The following is an 18,311-nucleotide window of genomic DNA, read 5'->3' as shown; positions in this document are numbered from 1 at the left end:
ATTTCAGATGTGTGAATACGAGCCAGCAGTGTGCCCAGGTGGCCAAAATGGCCAACAGCATCCTGGCTTGCATCAGGAATAGTGTGGCCAGCAGGACCAGGGCAGGGATTGTCTCCCTGCACTGGGCACTGGTGAGGCCGCCCCTCGAATGCTGTGCTCAGCGCTGGGCCCCGCACCCCAAGGCGGCCATGGAGGGGTTGGAGCGTGGCCAGAGCAGGGCAGCGAGGCTGGGGCAGGGGCTGGAGCACAAGGCTGGGGAGGAGCGGCTGGGGGAGCTGGGGGGGCTCAGCCTGGAGAAGAGGAGGCTGAAGGGAGCCCTCATCGCTCTCTGCAACGGCCTGAAAGGAGGCTGGAGCCGGGGGGGTCGGTCTCTGCTCCCCAGTAACAAGCGATGGGATGAGAGGAAACGGCCTCAAGTTGTGCCAGGGCAGGTTTACGTTGGATAGTAGGAAAAATTTCTTCCCCGAAAGGGCTGTCAGGCCCTGGCCCAGGCTGCCCAGGGAAGGGGTTGAGTCCCCATCCCTGGAGGTATTTAAAAGCCGTGTAGATGTGGTGCTGAGGGACATGGTTTAGTGGTGGGCTTGGCAGTGCTGGGTTAGTGGTTGCACTTGATGATCTTAAAGGTCTTTTCCAACCTAAACGATTCAATGATTCTATGTTCCAGTCTGATGGACCTTAGTGGAACATAAGAGAAGCTTAAGCACTTCGTCTCATCAAGGCCACCACAAGGCAGTCACACGCAGAGCGTTCCCTCAGTTCAGCATTACTGAGAATTATTCACAAAACAGTATGAAAGGAAACGCAAGGGCTGGTCATCGCATGTGGATACACAGCACAAAAAGATAAACAGCAAACACGGTGCAGGACTACGTGCACAAACACACGGGCTTGCGCTACGCCTCCTAAACACGTACAATGCTATCACTTACCATAGTCTGTGTCATCAGCAGGCCAGCTCTGCGCGGGCCAGAAATAGGGGGTCTGCAGAAAAACAAGCCTTTCGTTAGTGCAGAGGAGCCTTGAACTCATGCCAAGAGGTGTGCAGCACCGCCCAGGCCGGAGGGAGAGGAACATTCTCCTCTGCTGCACCCTGAGCCCCAGCTCCTTAGCTGCGTGTCAGCTCACGCGGTGGTGCAGGCCAGCTACAGCCGGAGAATTGAGGTCAGCAGACTGCCGATGTCAAATCCATTCCTGCTCTGCAGTCGGTTCATATGGCCAACCTCTCACTACTGCCTGAGCACTCAGACTGGGATGCTGGAGCCTGATTTGGCACCATGTGGGAACCAGACTCCTCATTCAAAGTACGAACAAGGGTACCCTAATTTCCCATCGTAGTGGAAACAGTCCAACCATGAACCTTGATAACATCCTGTTATTACTCTGCTTTTTGTATATTCATTAATCATTCTCCCCAGATCATTCTATTTTCAACCAGCAATTCCATTTCCTACTTTAAGACCCGGAAGGGAATACACATTTGGAAAAAAGCACAGCTATTTTGAAGTTGAACAAGCATGCTAATTTAGTTGAAGGAAGTATCACAGTTTGCCTGTAAACTGTAATCTGACACACAGAACTGGGGGAACTGGCCTGAGGCTTCTCTGGGGATCCCTTCCTCCTTCCTCCTGCACACTGAACGATTAGCACGGCTACACAGCATGGCCTCACGACTACAGCTCCTGGGGAATCGCCCCAGCTGCCTGTTTTTAAAACTAGTGCTGAACTCCCTCTCAATGGCTTTAGACAAGGTGCAACTCACTTGAAACCTGTACAGGCTGCCGTCTGTCTTAAGGGTGAGATTCTTTGGCTCCTGAAGAGGGTAGATGTATCCATATTTGACAAACAGGTCCCCCAGGTGGAGTGCCTCTGAAAATGGAGAAGGCAGACATTCTGATTGCACAGGAACACTGCACTGGAATTTAAAAGTGAGCTGCTACTCAGGAGAGAAGAATTCATCTAAGAGGTTTTGTCTAAGGAGACCTTAAAGTTTTACAACTCAAAGCTGAAAAAGCCTCAACTTTTACATTTCTACCCACCTTCTTCAGTGATCTGCAAGCGTTGGAGAATCCACTGCAATATATCATTACCTGTAAAGCAAAGAAAATGTCAGGTGCTTGAAATCGGGAGCGTGCCAAAATCCATGGACCAAAATGAGACCTCTCCAGTCCTCACCCCTCACTGTGCTCGGGATCCCACCGAGTGCACAGAGCCCTGCTTGCAAACATGCTTTCAAACGCACCACGCAAGAGAAGGAGAGATAAAATGCACTGCCAGTCTCTCGCTGGCCACGCTGTCATTCAGGCTTTCTCCTGAGCAAGCAGGCATCAGTCCCTGCGAGAGGGAGCCCGAGGCAGGCAGTGACCTCGGGATGGCACAGCGTGAGTGTGCAGAAGCACACGTGGCGTGAGCAACACTTAAACCCTCATCATTGGCTTAGAAAGGACTTAAGCAACGCAACAGCTTCCACGCCCAGCGAAAGTGAAGTGCCCCGTGTTTTGCGCTGTCTTGTCTTGAAAGATTCACTGCAAAGTATCTCCAGATTCACAGAGCACGGTCCTGTCTCAGTTTTAGTAAGAGACCAGCGACCGGCCCTCTCGAGTCCTTTAAGAGACAGGACTTTCAGTGCAGAAGGGATGTCTGAGTCTCAGATCCAGCTGCAGTGGCCACAGGACATATCAAAGGGAAACAAGATTTCTGCATTCACAAACACTCATCTCTCCCAGTTCTTTCGGCAGGGTGTGGCCAGTCATACCCACAGTCAGCACAAACCTCCAGCAATTTCAGTTTTATGTTCTGGGGGGCAAGTATCATGAACCTCCTTCCATTTAAACAGGGCAAAAATGCACTCATTCCCCGATCAGTTATTAGCCTTTTCCTCTAAACGTCCCCTAGGATTGCAGACTGAGGTGTTGACCTTTCTTGACATTGCAGTGATGACTTAACTTTCTAATAGGGGCTCAGAGCTCTTATCCTACTGCCTGCTTCCTGAAATAGATGAAATTAAAGGATTATCTCATCACTCATTTCTAGACAGCTCTCTCTGTAAGCATTTTCCCCCAAAGGTGTGCAGTTAACATGGAGGTTTATTTGCCTTTTCTGTTGTGAGCCATTTTACTGACACCGAATTTAACTAGTTAGCTTCCTGCACTCGAAGAGCCAAGCTCTCTTCTGCAGATCTGTGGCCACTGCTCTAGTGTCTGCACCATTCCCTCATTAAAAATGAATCAGTCTCTTTTGCAACACCCAGAAGCCAACCGGTATATATGCAACTTGTGCAGCACTGAAAATATCATGGTTTAGAGAGTAATGACCGCCACACAAGGGGAGTGTAGCTCCCTTGCCTATGAGAAGTTCACTAGAATTTATGACTTATGCAAGAGGAAACTTGTAGCAATTCTGGTTAAGGAACCAGAATAAAGCAGACAGCACGAAAAAAGGATGAGCACCAACGGGCATCTTCCCTCCACATCATCTAGACATGGACTTTTAGGAAGTGGTATGTTACATTGGTCAGACATCAAGAGAAGTACTTGTTCCCCCTGCACTTAATCTAGTTTGCACGTCATCTTCAGTACAGGGAAAACTTCTCTGCAGTGCTGCCTTAACTATTCACTAACAGCTATGGCTGATCCTTTGCAGATGCAAAGCACTCCACCAAATTCAGCTGCATAATAGCTATGTAAGCCAGGATACGGTTTGTACTGCGAGGTATGGAGGGTGCTGCTGAGAACAAGCCTCAGATGTCATCCATGTTCTCCTTACCCTTTCACTGACTGAACCTATGGGCAAGTGACTTCATCTCAGCGCCTCTGCTTCCTCATTTCTAAAAAAAATTGGGGCAAACAACACACAGGGCCTACTGGGCTTTGCAAATACAATGGGGAAACATTAATCTATTTGGCTAAGTTGTCTCCTGAGTTGCCTGGAGCAAGCTCACTGGTTTCAGTGGGAGTTTTTGTTCTGGATTTCAAAGTGCTGCAGAAAGACCAAAGCAGGAGGAGGAAACTTTGGTACAGTATGTGTGAATATTTATAGTGGAGGATGCCTCACAAGAGCTTTTGTGGAGGCTTGGAGCACAGGGAAGCAGACGTACTGACAGTGCCCTGTGAAAGGAGCTAGCAGCAGAAAGGAGACTGCGATAAGAGCTGCCTGTAATGCCATACGTGACACAGCACAGCTCCCTGTCTGTTTCTTCTTCAGCCTGCTTGAAGGAGGAAAAGCTGTCATTTAGAGGCAGAGAAGTGGGTTGAATATTTTGTTCTTTTCCTGCGTACTGAAGAAAAATGATTATTAGCAGAAAATGTTAAAAGGGAGACTAATTGTTCGTTGTTCATTTCTGAAGTTCAGTCTGACTCCAGTCTGCCTATTTTAATCAGATTTTAATATTTATCCTTATTTGTGATCCAGCCCCACCAGGAATACAACAGCTCTGGATGCTGAAGCACCTATTCATCTGTATGCTAACAGAAAGCAAGGTCACTTAAGTTAAACTCATGTGAGACAGCTAAAAGTGTGTGATTATCAATCTTTGTGTCTCTGATTCAAAGAGCTAGGAGGGAAATGAGACATGAGTGAGAGATAAAGGGAGCAGGTATGTCTCAAAGGACGTACGGCAAATATTTTTGGGAACACAGGCTCCAGTATGCACCCAGGCAGTGGTAAGCCTGAGGTGGCCATGGGGTCCACACACAGCTTTTCTTTGATGAACTTCCTTGGCCCGGTCCCTTCCCCCAGTGAAGCTCTTACCGGCCACAGCGTGTGGGATGTTTGTGATCATCACCCTCTGCGTCTGCGTCTTGATGCCCGTATCTGGATTCTGCATCTCCATCATAAGCGCTTCAATCTGCAGAGCATGGGAGGGATGGGACGTATTACGGGAGCGGACAGGAGGGAGCCCCAGGACCACCGCAGCTCCGGGCAGCATCCCAGAGGGGTGTGCAGTGGAACGCCACAGGAACGGATGCAATGACCACAGTCGTTTCCAAACCTCCCCTTTCCATCAGAGATGCCACCTCCAAACCATGTCAGCTTTCACACTGACTCACAGCATCACTCCCTCTAACAGAAGACACGTGCACAGCCGGGGTTAGCAGACAAGGGACAGGATGTAACCACACCATGAGAGCTGAGCTAAAAAAAAATTAAAACAAAAAAAATCTCTGCTACCCATAAATGTTCTTCTCTGGCTCAGTGGGCTATTTGCTGGGGCAATAAGAAAAAAAAAAAGAGGGAGGAAATAAAATCTGTGCTTCTATTGCACAAATACCCCAGCTGTGCACAGACTTGTAGATATTGCACCATGCATCAAGAAAATAAGCAATATTTTGGCTGAAGACCAAACAGCAAAGGTTCTGTTTCTGGTCTGCAGATAATAACCAGACAGGAGTTTAGAAGAGCAACAGGAAAAGCACACCGCTTTGCTCCGGGGCTGAACAAGAAGCTCAAACCCAAGGGAGATGAGAACAGCCCGTCCTTTGAGAAAGCACAGCCACCACCCCAGCCAAGGCTTTGAAAAGCTGGCCAAGGATCGATTACAGCGGGGACCAGAATTTACACGTGGGAAAGCAGACTGCAAACACAGAAATAGAGCCCGTCTCGTAGGAAGGAGGTGTCCAAGGGACTCTCCAGCCGTTCCTCTGGACGGCTGCACACACCCACCCGGGGTTTTAGCCCTGTCTGTGGGCAGCAAAACTCGGTCCCTCCGGGGATGGGGCAGTGACACACCATCCCGAGCAACGAGCAACGTACCCTGCTATCTGGCAGCATCTTCCACCTTTGATTCCCGAGGGATGCTGATGACTCGTTTATAGACTCACTGCCTAAGTTCGTAACAGATCATGTTACGGAGGATAAGTGTCACCCTCAGGGCCAGACTTCTTTTATTTCTGGTTCCCAATTAAAATCTTTTTTTTTTTTTTTTTTTTTTTAAAGATGAAGATTTTCAAAGGTCTTTTCCTCCTCTTATCCAAACTTCCTGCTAGCACCATCCTAAAAGTGCAAGAGCCTCCTGCTTGCACTCGGGATCCTCTGCTCCAGCAGGTGGGGTTGGGCATGCTCCTCATCTCCTCGTTTTAGATTATCTGAGTGCCATGAAAGCACTGGCTTTGTGGAAGATGCTCTTCTTTTTGTCTTCTGCTTCCAGAGATATTAAATCAAAACTGGTCCAACAGGACCAATTTGGCCTCTCTGCACATTCATTTCGGGCGAGGCTGTAGCTTTTTAACTAGGATTAGAGGATTTAATGAGCGTGACTTGATGACACTCACGCATAATGAAGGGTATTGTCTTCGCAGGCACCACAGTGACTTTGGTCCTAAGTCTTGCCAAGTTCAGTGAGGATTTAAGCCTGTAGTGACAGGACGCACTCTGGGCTTGACAGTAAAAATGGATTTTCAACTGGTTTTAAAGCCAGTGTCAAATTAATACTAAAACGGAGAAGTCTGGTAAAATTTCACACAAATATTTGTACAAATACTTATACAAAATATTTTAAAATAGCAAAACCATACCCAAAGCAATGGAATACGAAGACTTTTTTAGACCCTTTAACTGAACCCCCAATTTCGGCCTCAGCAAGTTCAAGGTCGGGCATGGAGAGATGCCCGTGTAGCTCTGCGAGACGAGGCAAGGCAGGACGGTCCAGCAGGCAGGGGACTAATTTAGGAAACTCCGATTCAGTTCCCCCTAAGCAAACACGGGTGATCTTGGGGAAGTCACCTGCTCTCTCCGTAACTGTGTGTCCGCTCCACAGACAGCGCCTCGTCAGCACACAGAGATACTGGGGGTAAACACAGTGGTGCTCGTCACCACCGTACCGCAGTGCCGCGACCACCGGGCAGGTCCCACCGGGCTCCAGCAGGACTTGTTCCCTACGAGCAGTACAGCACACCCTGCCCCAGCACCGGGCTGCCGCTTGCTCCCCGCTGGGCTCGAGAGACGGGTCTTTACCAGCCAGGAGCAAGGAATTGGCTCAGAAACCCAGACAGCCTCCCAGCACAGCGTGTTCCCTTTCTTCAATGAGCAAAGAGCTCCAGACTCTTGTTGCATTCATACCCCACCAGGCTCCCTCTTGTCATTGGAGAAATAACATATATTAAAAAGAAACAAGTGAGATGAGCCAGGGAGCTGCTGCTGGGTGGTGCCTGCTGCTCTGGCTGCAAACCATGCACTTTGCTGATCAAAACTCAGCCTGTCTCTTCCTCTTCTCCTAAGGGAACACTCTGCTGATGACGGGTTGCTGGCGATGAGGAGTTGCTATCAGCACTGGCCTGCCAGCGGGAGGCCAGGAGGGCTGGCTAAAATACAGTAGGAACATTTGCTTGCTTTGCTAAGGGCTCTAGCGTACTTTGTCATGCTTTCGGCTAGGGAAGCACTGTCTGGTTTGAATTTTGTAGAGCCAGAAGCCACTTCCTGACGCTGGCTGATGGGTGGAGATGTGTGCTGAGGTGAGTATCAGCAGGAGGACTACTAAAGGAGCCGAGCTCTGAGGTGAGCTCACCTTCAGCACAAAGCCACCACGAGGCAGGAGCCCCACCGAGGTCTCCCTTCAGATCAACGAGAATCTCTGCACGGAGGTGACCTCACCCCGACAGCCACAGAGGAGACAACAGGAAAGCTGTCTGCCCTCCATCTGGTTGCAAGAAGTCACCGGCTTCACTGAGCGCAACGCAAACCTCAAACTCACAAATGATAAGAAAAAGCGTCCCTGCATTTCAGAAGCACGTGGGAAGCCCCGGGGGAGGTGAGGGTCCTCTCTGCAAATGATCAGTGACTGATGAGGTGCCCATGGTTCTGGAGAAGGAGGATGGATCCAGCACAGATGCTCTCCCATGGGAGGGAGCAGTGGGGGCAGGTGACTGCTGATGGATTGCTTGGGTGAGTTACCCTGGCTGCATTTCACATCCTTGTTTCTCTGAGCTTTGCCCTTCGGGCACCCACACCGCAGAAGCGTCAGGCTCCGGGTGCTGAGGCTCTGACACACAACAGCAAAACACTTCTGAGGTGAGGAGTTCAGCCCCTCTCGGCGTCAGCCCAGACACAGGCATCTTCGCTTCAGATGTAAGAAAGACAAATTTTCCCAGCAGGGTCCAGCTTACAGCCCAGTGCCCACTCCTTGTGCTATAATTAAACATCTGCTCTCTCCGTGGTCAGTATTTGCCCAGTTCTAACCCCCCTCGCTGCCTGGTACTGTTTGCAAAGATCATCCCTCCCTGCTCCGATTTCCAAGGTAGCAATACAGTCCTTTATCACGACTCTGGCCTCAGAAGGCTAATTCAATTGTTTTTTAGGTCTACAACTAACAATCCTGCTTTGCACATTCACAGATGATCAGAAAAAAAGAAGAAAGAAAAAAAAAAATCAATTGTTAACCACCTCAAAACTTCCTGCTTTTTCTTAATTAAAGCCAAGAGAAGGCGGCCTGTTCCCACCCAGTGCACAACGATCCCACACCCAAAGGGAGTAAATCTGTGAATGGGGAGGGCTGGGCTGCAGCTGGCTCTTTCCACCCATCCTCTTACCTCACCGTGCTGCCATCACCTCTGCGGCTCAGCCCCCTACTTAGACCCACACAGCAGCAAAACCAAACCTAAGCACAGTCCCACCTGGCCGAGCACACAGCCTCTCATCAGGGCTGCTCAGAGCACGTCGTGCTCGGTGCGGTGCTCCACAGAAATGCGTAGCATCAGCATCTCCCTGTCTGGACCAGGGAAAGGGAGGATGGGATGAGGCTGAGCTTGGCTTAAGGCTCAGCTCCAGCCATATCCAGGGCCTCGCTTAAACAGAGAGCAGGAGTTCGATGGATAGCTCCTCCAAGCAAAAGCACGATTCAGGTGCTCACACACCTCGAGAAATACTCAGGTAGATGAGGACCAGCAGCCGCTGGAGAGTCTAAGCTCGGAGAATTGAAGCTGGGCTGGATAAGCCCGCGGCCACACTGCAGATCCCAGGCCGGTCCCTCCCCATTTGCAGAGCTGCCTCGGGAGGGGCCATCAGGGACCAGAGTAAGGAAGAGGCAGAGGAAAAAGGCAAGTGGCATCCATCAGCCCTACCCACGAGGTATGAGTCATGATGCAGCTCATGCAGCACAGCAAGGAAAAACACATAGCCCAGCAGCCGCTGGAGAACACAACCCTGCCCAGCGCTGCCTCCTGCTTTGCCAGCTGATGCCCAATGCAGGCCAGATCCTGGCTGCTGGGGCAGGGGCAGGCACCAAGAGCTTGGGCTGATTCAAGCTCTCCCAGCATTTGGCCAAGCGCACGTAGCCAAAACGCGTTTCAGAGTCTTCCTCCTGTCCCGACAGGCTTTTGTGCCAATATTCTTCCTACCAAGACAGTTTAGGAGGGGAAAAAAATAGAACAAAACAACCTGAGCATTAGTCATGGGTATTCCATGGACTAGCAGGTGTTGCAGGGCCTCGGAGGGTGCTCCCCGATCCCCCCGTGGTTCGGCCATGAAAACCAAGCTCTGCATCCAGCCCAAGTCATGCAGAGCAGCCTCACAGCAAGTATACGGCACTGCCCACCGCCCCAAAGCAGACGCCTTTCCTCTCTCCCGGTCCGACGGCAGGATTGCTGCGGTCACAAGCTGCCTGCAGGACAACCACCACATGGAGACACGTTGCAGCTGCAAAGGCGCAACAGGGCCAGCAGCCTGACAGCACGGCAGGAATCCCTCCGTGCGGCTGGTGCAAACCCACGGTTACGGCGTATGTGCCAGCTTGAGCACAGACTTAAGCAATTAACAAAGCTTCTCTCTAGGATTTTAGCTCCTCACGGATCTAAGCCTGCAAGGCACTGGCTGGATGCGTGCCGAGCACCCTCAGCTCCCACCACAGGCAACCAGTAAAGGGGCTTGGTATTTCAGGGGAGCTCTGAGGATGCGGCCGTCCGCATACAGAGCACGCTGCCATGTAACAGCCGAGGCTCCATCCATGGCTTCCCCGAGGTCTGAAAAAAACAGAGGAGGAATGAAAGCAGAGACGAGAGCCAAAACCTTTCTGCTGACCATCCGGGAGCTTCCTTTCCTCGTGCTAACAGGTCTTAGACTTGCAAAGCACTAGAACTACCCAAACCCTCTCGCTGCTCGCAGCGTGAGCGGAGCATGCTCCGTAACAGCAGTTCGCTCTATTTTAATAGATCTTCCCACCTGAGGAACTCAGAGCACTTTGCAAAGACTGCTACGCTCCTACGGAGCAGCTAAAGCACAGCTGCTGGAGGTTGTTTTCTCAAAGCACACAGCTTTTCCTTGCACCCCCGCACACAACTCCACGGAATATTACTCAGTGCAGAATTTGGCCCAGAGTATTTCCTTTGGCGTGGCTCCCCAGCCAAACTTACCTTGAAAGACACAATACCAAAGAAAATACTTTCTTTATTTCCTCTAGCATAAAAAGTACAGTGCTTCTATTGCCAGGCTCATATCCTAGCACTGAATAGCCCCAAATTTCCCCCCTTCTCTCTCTGGAATCCTCCTCAGGTCGTGGGCGTTGCAGGAGAGCTAACTGCAACTCGAACAGCAACTGGCGGGCTGTACTTGTCACTGGAAATTCAGCTAATTCCACTCAACAGGATAAGCTACAGGCAGCAGAGGTGGGAGTTAAGCTAGCTTAACACTCTGCTTTTTAAAATTTTCAGATACCAGTTATACTAAAACTGGCTACACTTTTGAATGAATGCTACAGAAAAAAAAACACCAAATGCTTTACAAAATTACGCATCACATCCAAAAGCGTAGGCATACATCTTCCCACTCTTTCAACTGTTTCTGGCCACAAATACGCTTGTTTCTGAAAAAGCGGAAAGAGGCAGAGAGCAGACAGTGGGCCACGATACATGCTCTGAAAGCAGACATCAGGTAGAAGCACCAGGAACGCGTGTGCTGGACCGACCGTGGCCCAGAGCTGAACTGAGTGGCCTGGCGCCACGGATGATGGTTTTTCCCCTGGGAAATGACACAGTTTTGAGGGTCTTTGGGGAAAAAGATGGGCAAGGGAGAAACCATGTCAGGGAATAATTCAGCTGAGGCTAAGCTACAAAAATAAACAAAACTATGGGTTTATTTCCTCTGTGACTGCGGCACACGTTGCCCCTCAGCTCCCCAGCCTGAACTCGGAGCCAGCTGGGAGGCACGGGGCTCCGCAACAGGTCGCGGCCTCAAACCCCCAGGGAAGGGGCTGTCACCCCTCGGACCCCACACCCCCAGAGGGACCCCGGAGAGCCGTGGCCGGGCAGGATACTACGAACACGGATCCCCCCGCCCGGAGCACCGGTCAGCGCTGCCCTGGGCACCGCATCGCCCCGCCCGGACGCCGCCCCGACGTGCCCGCCGGTGCTGATGCCCAGAGCGGCGCGGCTGTCCCCCAGCGCCGCTCAGCCCTCACCTTTTTCAGGAAGGCCATCCGCGGGCGGTGGCGCTGCCCCTGGTCGAGCCGTGTGACGGTCATGGTGCCGGGGGGAGCGGAGCGGAGCGGGCTGGTGGAGCGGCGGCCCCGACCGGGCGCACCTGGCTACGGCCACCCGCCACCGCCACCGCCTCCGCTCCCTGCCGGGGGCGGCGCCAGAGCTGCGCGTCGCAGCCAATCAGCACCACGCTCATTTACATGAAGGCGTGGGGCAGCGCGGCCGCCGCCTCGGGGCGCTAGCGGGAGCCCGCTCGCGCCGCTCCGGGGGCGGGGCCAGGGCAGGGGCGGGGCGCAGCGGAGGGCGCCGGGGGCGATGGAGGCGCAGGCCGGTTGTGGGAGGTGCTGGGTGCCTGTAGCTGTGCGTGTGAACCCAGCTTGGTAGCCACACTGCAAACGGTCCTTACAAAAGGAGGGGGTTTGCGCAGAGCAGGTGGCTTTAGGGAGGGGGAGGCAGGAGGTGGCAGAGCCCCCGCTCGCCGCTCCCCTCCGGAGGGAGGAGAATCCCCCCAAAACACTCCGAGTCTGGAGCCGGGGTAAAACAAGGGCGCCTAAGGCCACGCTGCCGTGAGCGAGCGTTGTGCGTGTGCGAGAGGGAAGCAGCGCTTCAGGCATCTGCTCCTGAGTGCCACCAGCCCTGCTCAGCTCAGCTCCGCTCAGCGGGGCTCAGGTGCGGGCTCAGGAGCCAGCCGGGTGGTTTTTGGGGGTCGGTGGCTTTGCCATGTGGGGAAATTGTGACTAACGGTGACCAGAGGAAGACGACGGGCTTACAGAGTGCTTCCTCACAACCGAGCTGTCTCATGCTAGTGGGTGGGGGAACAGTACCCGACCGGCAGCACTGGAAACCAAGAGCTTCGTTTCTTTGGTTTCTCCAGAAAACAGTGGAACTCCCTCCTGCTGCCCGGGGCTCGGGCTGCCGGCACAGCCGGGCGGGAGGAGCGGGCTGGGTCCTCGCCCACGCAGAACCTAACTGTGCCAAGGCTCCTGTGAGGCATTCCCAGGAATTCCTGCTGGCCACATGGGCACGTTGCCTTTTGCACCTCGTGCCCGTACGCGTGCCTACCTCCCTGCACGCCACACAGAGAATAAGCACCCATGGGAGCGTGCACTCACACCTCAGCGTGCACGGAGTGCCACGTCTGCGCGTACCGAGCAGGAGCTTGGACCACGCTCTCCGGGAGCAGCAGATCCCACCCAACGCTGCCGGCATGCTCCCGTGCGCCCCATGGGCACGCGGGCACAGCTCATACAGGCACATTTATACCCCGCCATCCGCGTGCACATCACACACTACGCATCCGTGTTTCCAAGTCACACAGGGAGCGCCCACGCTTCCCACACACGTGCATCGCTGTTTCTCGGGCAGTGCCTTCCCCGCCACCGTGTCCGTGACTGTTCTGACGGTATGATACGCGGTTCACATACTTGAGGAAAGCACGTTGGCCCTGAGCTCGGAGCAGAGCACTTTTTCCGTTCATAGTAATACCCTGAAGGCACGGGCTGCTTTCCCAGTTGCTTTGCTACCCTCATGGAAATGTTTTATCTTTATCTCTGCTCTTTCATAGGATCTCTGTAAGCCGGTGCTTTGGAAGGCCTTTCTCCTGTGTCTGCTCGGAGTTATTCCCATGTGAAATCCCCCCGTGAGTCACAGCAGCCGCCAGATAACAGACACTCCTTACTTTCCAGAAGTCTCTTCCACCCTTCTCTGCTCCATGCTGCTGGGTGACTTAACGGTTATGAGCAACCCCTGTCATTCCACACGCTAGTATCAAAGTTATACCTCATGCTTCAAGGCATCAGCTGGCGGCCAAAAGAAGCAGGCGGAGAGCTCTTCACACATTTGCAGTGTCTCATAATTCAAGTGTGGAGGTGCTGTTTGGTTGTTCAGAACACAGCTCAGACCCCAGTGGCCCTCTGAAACTACCAAGGTGATGGAAACGCCAGTAGCACGGACGGTCCTGGAGGCAAACAGCAGGAGAGAGGGAATTCGGCGTGGAGTCAGAGGAAGCGAGTGAAAAGACAGTGAAGGCATGCAGGCATTTTGACGACTAACACAAGTGATTCTGTCTCTGAGAGAGACAGATACTGGTGGGAGAATGGGATGTCTACACATATAAGTAATTCTTTTGGACATCCTATCAGGGTAAATAGTACACAAAAAGATGTAGCTCCATTTCTTGGTTTGGTAGGCAAGCTGGGAAAACTTGTTACAACCTACAAATGGTTCCTCTGAACAGCTATTTTCCTTCCCGCTCCTGGGTGGTGGAAGGACTCAGCAGTACTCTAGGGGAGGTGCAAACACTGGCCTAAGTAAAGGATCAGTCACCACCAACTACATGTGCCCCACGTACTTCAGAGGAGCAAAAATGGTCATTACACCCCAAAGTACTGACTTCAACAGTTCCATAGAGGGATATTGGTGTCTTCTTAATTAGAAACATTTGAAAACTGGGTCTACAAATGAATTCAGAAAGAACAAAATTTCCTTGCAGGAGATCCAAGAGAAATAGCTCTGAAGAGCTCAAGCTGAGGTGTGAGCTCTTCAACCTTGCTGAGCTCCAAAGCTCCCGGTAATTTTAAATCCTGCTGATCCACCCAAGACACCCTCTCATAGATCAGGGGTGGATTTTTTCTGCTTTTAGTCTTCTCTATCAAGCTAAAATAAAGCCTATGCGTATTTCTCCATCATAAAGCTACTCCGTGTCTTTGCTGTAGAAGGTGTCCAATGTAAATTCAGCTACGTTATCATCTGTAAACAACCCGAAGCACCAAACACAAGATCAGAGATGAACTGCATTTCACCTGCTGCCCAGGTGAACTACCCCAGCAGTTAATGCGCTAGGGCAGATCTGCCACGTGAAGCACAAGGCATTTAAATCAGATTACACAAGCTTGTAAAGGGCAGACACTCCTGGGCCTCTAATCATGAAACCTGCGCTGTTGGAGAGCAAACAATTCTACAGTCCCTGACATGGTCTGGCCGTCTTATGTGTTGGTCAAGAAAGCAAGGGACTCGAATGGCAGGAGAGAGCCGCAGAGAGCACGAGCAGCAGCTATGCAGACTCGCTGCTGATTTCTGGCTCCACAAGTTAGTCCTGGCCTTTCTGCACCCCAAATAATGACAAGAGACGTTTCCTGGGGAGTCTGCTTTACCTCCCAGTGCCTGCTTTCTACAGTAAATGCAGTGCTATTTGTGTAACTGCAAGCTTACATGGAAGTCATACCCTGCACAGGAGGTACATGACGCTATAGTGAAAATCCACTCGTGGTCAGTGCATCACAGGTCAGCGGTGCAAGGCCGCATGCTCTCCAGAGCCCACAGATCCCTCTCAGCCTGCAGTGCGTCCCAGATGGGGAAAGGGCTGGTGAGAGTTTAATTTTGTCCCTCTGTTCTCCTTGGGAAGCCCCCATAAGCTGTGATCGTTCTCAATAGACCCGCTCACAATTCTCAACAGTTTCTCTTGTGGAAAGCACTGCAGAGGGAATCCCCCCTTTTTTTAAAGATCACATTTCCTACGTGGTTGCCCCTTCTTCACACATCAGAAGTTGAATCATGCAACACAAAAGGCATGTGGTGAGTAAACTACCTTTCTATCTAAGGAAACTGGGGACGGCCCTGAGGGGAAGGAAGGGGTAACGTAAGTGAAGCAACAAGAATGGTACTGAGAGCGTGGCAAGCGGAGGCTGAATTTCAGTACGCAGTTCCTTCCAGGAAGATTTCAAAGGCATTTACAAAAAAAAAAAAAAAATAGTGCAAGCTGTGGCATAGAGAGAGCCATGACTTAATCTCAGGTCTTCCAGCAAGGCAACAGTTAAAGCAGTATCTCCAGAGTCCCTTGTCCTGTCTGGTAGGGCACGAGCTCAAAATGAGAAGCTTCCTTAGCAGCCACATGGGAAGAGCTGTGAGCACGAATGGGCAGCATTTGCTTCCCGTCACTCCTGGACTTTCCAGAGACAGGAAAGCTAAGGAAAGAAGTGGCAAAGAGGAAGGAAAAAAGCAAAACAGAGAAAGACCTTACGCACCCTGCCTTAGAGATGAAGCCTGGCTGCTGGGGTGAGAGGATGCAGCTGGGTTAACACCTGACCCAGGACTGAGCTATTTGGCTTCCCCTGCTGAGCTGGATGACGTTGAGCCCACTTCAGTGTCCTCTCCAGGGAACACCGTCATCCTCGGCGCAGGAATAGCTCTTCCCGCTCTGCAGCACGCTGAGAGCCACGCCGCTGGGCCAGGAGATTGGGAATGGCATACCTAGGAGGTTTTGGAGGGCTCCCCAGACAATGGGAACGTGAAGGAGGGAGGAGGCCAGGGACTACCCAAGACTTAGGTGACTTGGGCAGCTGGATATGTGGAATGACAGTGTTTGAGAATGAGGTGACAAAATTTGAGAGAGCGGGGTGGCAGCAGGCAGGAGTGGCAGGGACCTGAGCCGAGAGGGCGAGCAGGAAGCAGGCGGCTGGAGCGTGGTGGTTACACGAGGCAGCTGGAGGGAGAAGCCAGAGCAAAGGCAGGCTTTAGCAAAGTCACCGGGTAGGCGAGTTCATGGGGGGAAGCAAAGTGAAAGGAGGAAAAAGAGGAAGGAAAAGGGCAAAACTGAGACTACCAGGGAGACCAACAAGAGATGGAAGCCGCCTTGAAAGGAAGCACAGGTAGCCCTAGGAGACACCTGTTTGTCCTGAAGCAGCTCTGGCCTCTGGTGAGGGATGCCCCGGGTTAGGAAGGTGGTACTGCTGTGGGCAGACACCAGAAAACAGCTTTTGCTCTTCATTCATTCACCCTTTATTGTTGTAGTCCAGGTTTTAGGTGCATCTCACTGCTGGCCTGGAAGGCAAAGACTCATTATGCCACCCTTGCACAAGCTTGGCTGTTTGTTATCTTCTCTACTGCATGACTATGACTTTCTTAATCTGCTTCTACTGCTTACGGCATATGTTTTTTTGGTTATACTTCACTGGTAGGTGTTAATTAGCTTTTCAAAAAGTAGGCAACTAATATTGTTTCTATGTTTTGTTCTTGACTTCTTTGCTTTTAACTCTCTCCTTCACTAAGAGGCAATAAATGTTCATTTTCCCTTCGTGAGGACATTAAACTTTTTGAAGGAAAGCGCAGGTGCTGTTACCAGTTTCACTTTGCAAACAAGAAGCACAAAAGGAGAAACATTGGTAGGATTTTCACTCGCTGAAAACTACTTAACTCCAAGAGGAACTGTAGAAACTCAGGTGTCCTCTGCGTTTCTGAAGGTGAGATGAGAGTTGTGTCAAGTCAGCAAAGATCACGTAGTTTTAAAACTTGGACTAGAGCTCAGGAATGACTGGCTTCCACATCTGTACTAAGACCACCAGGATGTGCTTGTTGGATGACTATATTAATTTTATACCACATCCTGCTCTCCTGTGAGAAATGCTCTATTTTTTGGTAAGGCCATATGGAATAATTCATGTGGAATTTATCTCCATGTGGGGCCATCCTCTGTCTAAGGTGTGAACACTGATACTCATCGCAGATTTTGAAGGAGGTTCTTCCAGTTGAGACAAAGTGACATTTCTTTGTGCTTAACTCATCTCACAGTTTCCTGGGTCACTTCTTCCTTTTTCTAACTTACTATTGTTAGAAAAAAAGCAGAAAAAAACTGAGAGAAAAAGTCAGAAGATATCAAAGTTAAGGAGCTGTAAGGAGAGACAAATGTTTAATGTAATCTTTGCATATGTAATTGCATGTATGTGATTTCCGCACTATAAATAGCCATGTCAGGAAAGCATGGCATGGACATATGTGCTTGGAACTGAGCTTCACCACGGATGTGTGTGTGCTTGCTTTTCAGCCATATGTGTTTTATCTCTGTCCTTATGCCTACAGAACATAACCAGTGTGTCAGTGGGCAGGTACGTGAGACCACAGACTTGCTGATCTGACCAACACGTTGTACGTAAGACTTCTCCAAGGAGTTTTGAAAAATTGCATCAATAACCAAGGTAATACAAACTGTAGCTTTTTGCCTTTCATCTTGTGGACCGCACTTTCAGTGTATTTCTGCGTAGGCAGCAGTTAGCACCTTGCACTGCACTGATGTGATCGATGTTCATTTTTTGCACAAATGACAAGCAGAACAATTGTGCTCAGGGATGGGTCACGTGAAGAGTGGGATTGTCAGTCCTTATTACTTGTTCTACCCCTCATGTGAAGGGTTGCCAACTTTTAGGAAAATTTTACTATTAAGAACTTCAAAATACTGTCTTTGTTTCTTTCAACTTGGTAGCAGATAAAAAGTTCCACTGGCTTTTGATCGCCCTGCCTGCGTACAGCCCCCGCGTGAGGCCCAGAACCGGTGTTTGTTCAGCCTGGTGCCACATCCCAGCGGTACTGGAAAGCTCTTCTCAGAGGAGCAAAGAGGAAGTACGTGCCAAACTGTTCAAAGCGTTTGAACGAAACTATTTTCTTTTCGTACCGAGAACAAAAACTGCTTAGCTGGCAAGCTTCATCCTGCCCCCCCTGACCGCGGGCTGACCTCCCCCGGCCGCTCGCCTGGCAGCTGCTGCCGCGGCAGAGGTGCCGCCGCCGGCGGCACCGGCCGAGCCCGGGCCGCACCCTCCCTGACGGGAGCGCACGCCTCGCTCCGGTCACAGCCCTGAGCGCGGCCCCGCCGGTGGCGGAGGCGGGAGCGGCCGCCGCCCCCTCCCGCCATTTCCTGTGAGGCGCCGCTGGTGGGCGGGGCTCCCGCCAAGGGCGGGCGCGAGCCGCTGTCACGTGACGCCCCCCTCCTCGGGGGCGGGCCGCGGCGGGGTGGGGAACAGTGGCGTCACGTGACGCGGGCCGCGGCCGCCGGCGGGCAGCGGCGCCCCGCGGTCACGTGAGCAGGCGTGTTGAGGCGGGAGGGCGGGCGTCACATGGCGGGGCGGGGCGCGCGGGGCGCGCATG

General features: G+C 51.8%; 1 protein-coding gene across 1 annotated transcript in view; it reads right to left on the bottom strand.

Annotated features, from left to right (window-relative positions):
- RGS9 (regulator of G protein signaling 9) overlaps positions 1 to 11,512 on the bottom strand; it is a gene marked incomplete at its 3' end in the record, with an annotated part of 34,813 nt that extends 23,301 nt beyond the window's left edge. The window contains exons 1-5 of the mRNA XM_082326647.1: positions 11,381 to 11,512; positions 4,747 to 4,843; positions 2,037 to 2,087; positions 1,760 to 1,866; positions 930 to 981 (exon numbers count right to left, since the gene is read on the bottom strand). Of these exons, the coding sequence (XP_082182773.1) occupies positions 930 to 981; positions 1,760 to 1,866; positions 2,037 to 2,087; positions 4,747 to 4,843; positions 11,381 to 11,443 (370 nt within the window). The 5' untranslated portion in view covers positions 11,444 to 11,512. The remainder of the gene's footprint in view (positions 1 to 929; positions 982 to 1,759; positions 1,867 to 2,036; positions 2,088 to 4,746; positions 4,844 to 11,380) is intronic.
- Positions 11,513 to 18,311: the final 6,799 nt, after the last annotated feature.

Source organism: Platalea leucorodia (genome assembly GCF_965183815.1).
Source record: "Platalea leucorodia genome assembly, chromosome: 14".
NCBI classification, from domain to species: Eukaryota; Metazoa; Chordata; class Aves; order Pelecaniformes; family Threskiornithidae; genus Platalea; species Platalea leucorodia.
Note: the sequence above shows the minus strand (reverse complement) of the source record. Positions and strands in the feature narration are given on the sequence as shown.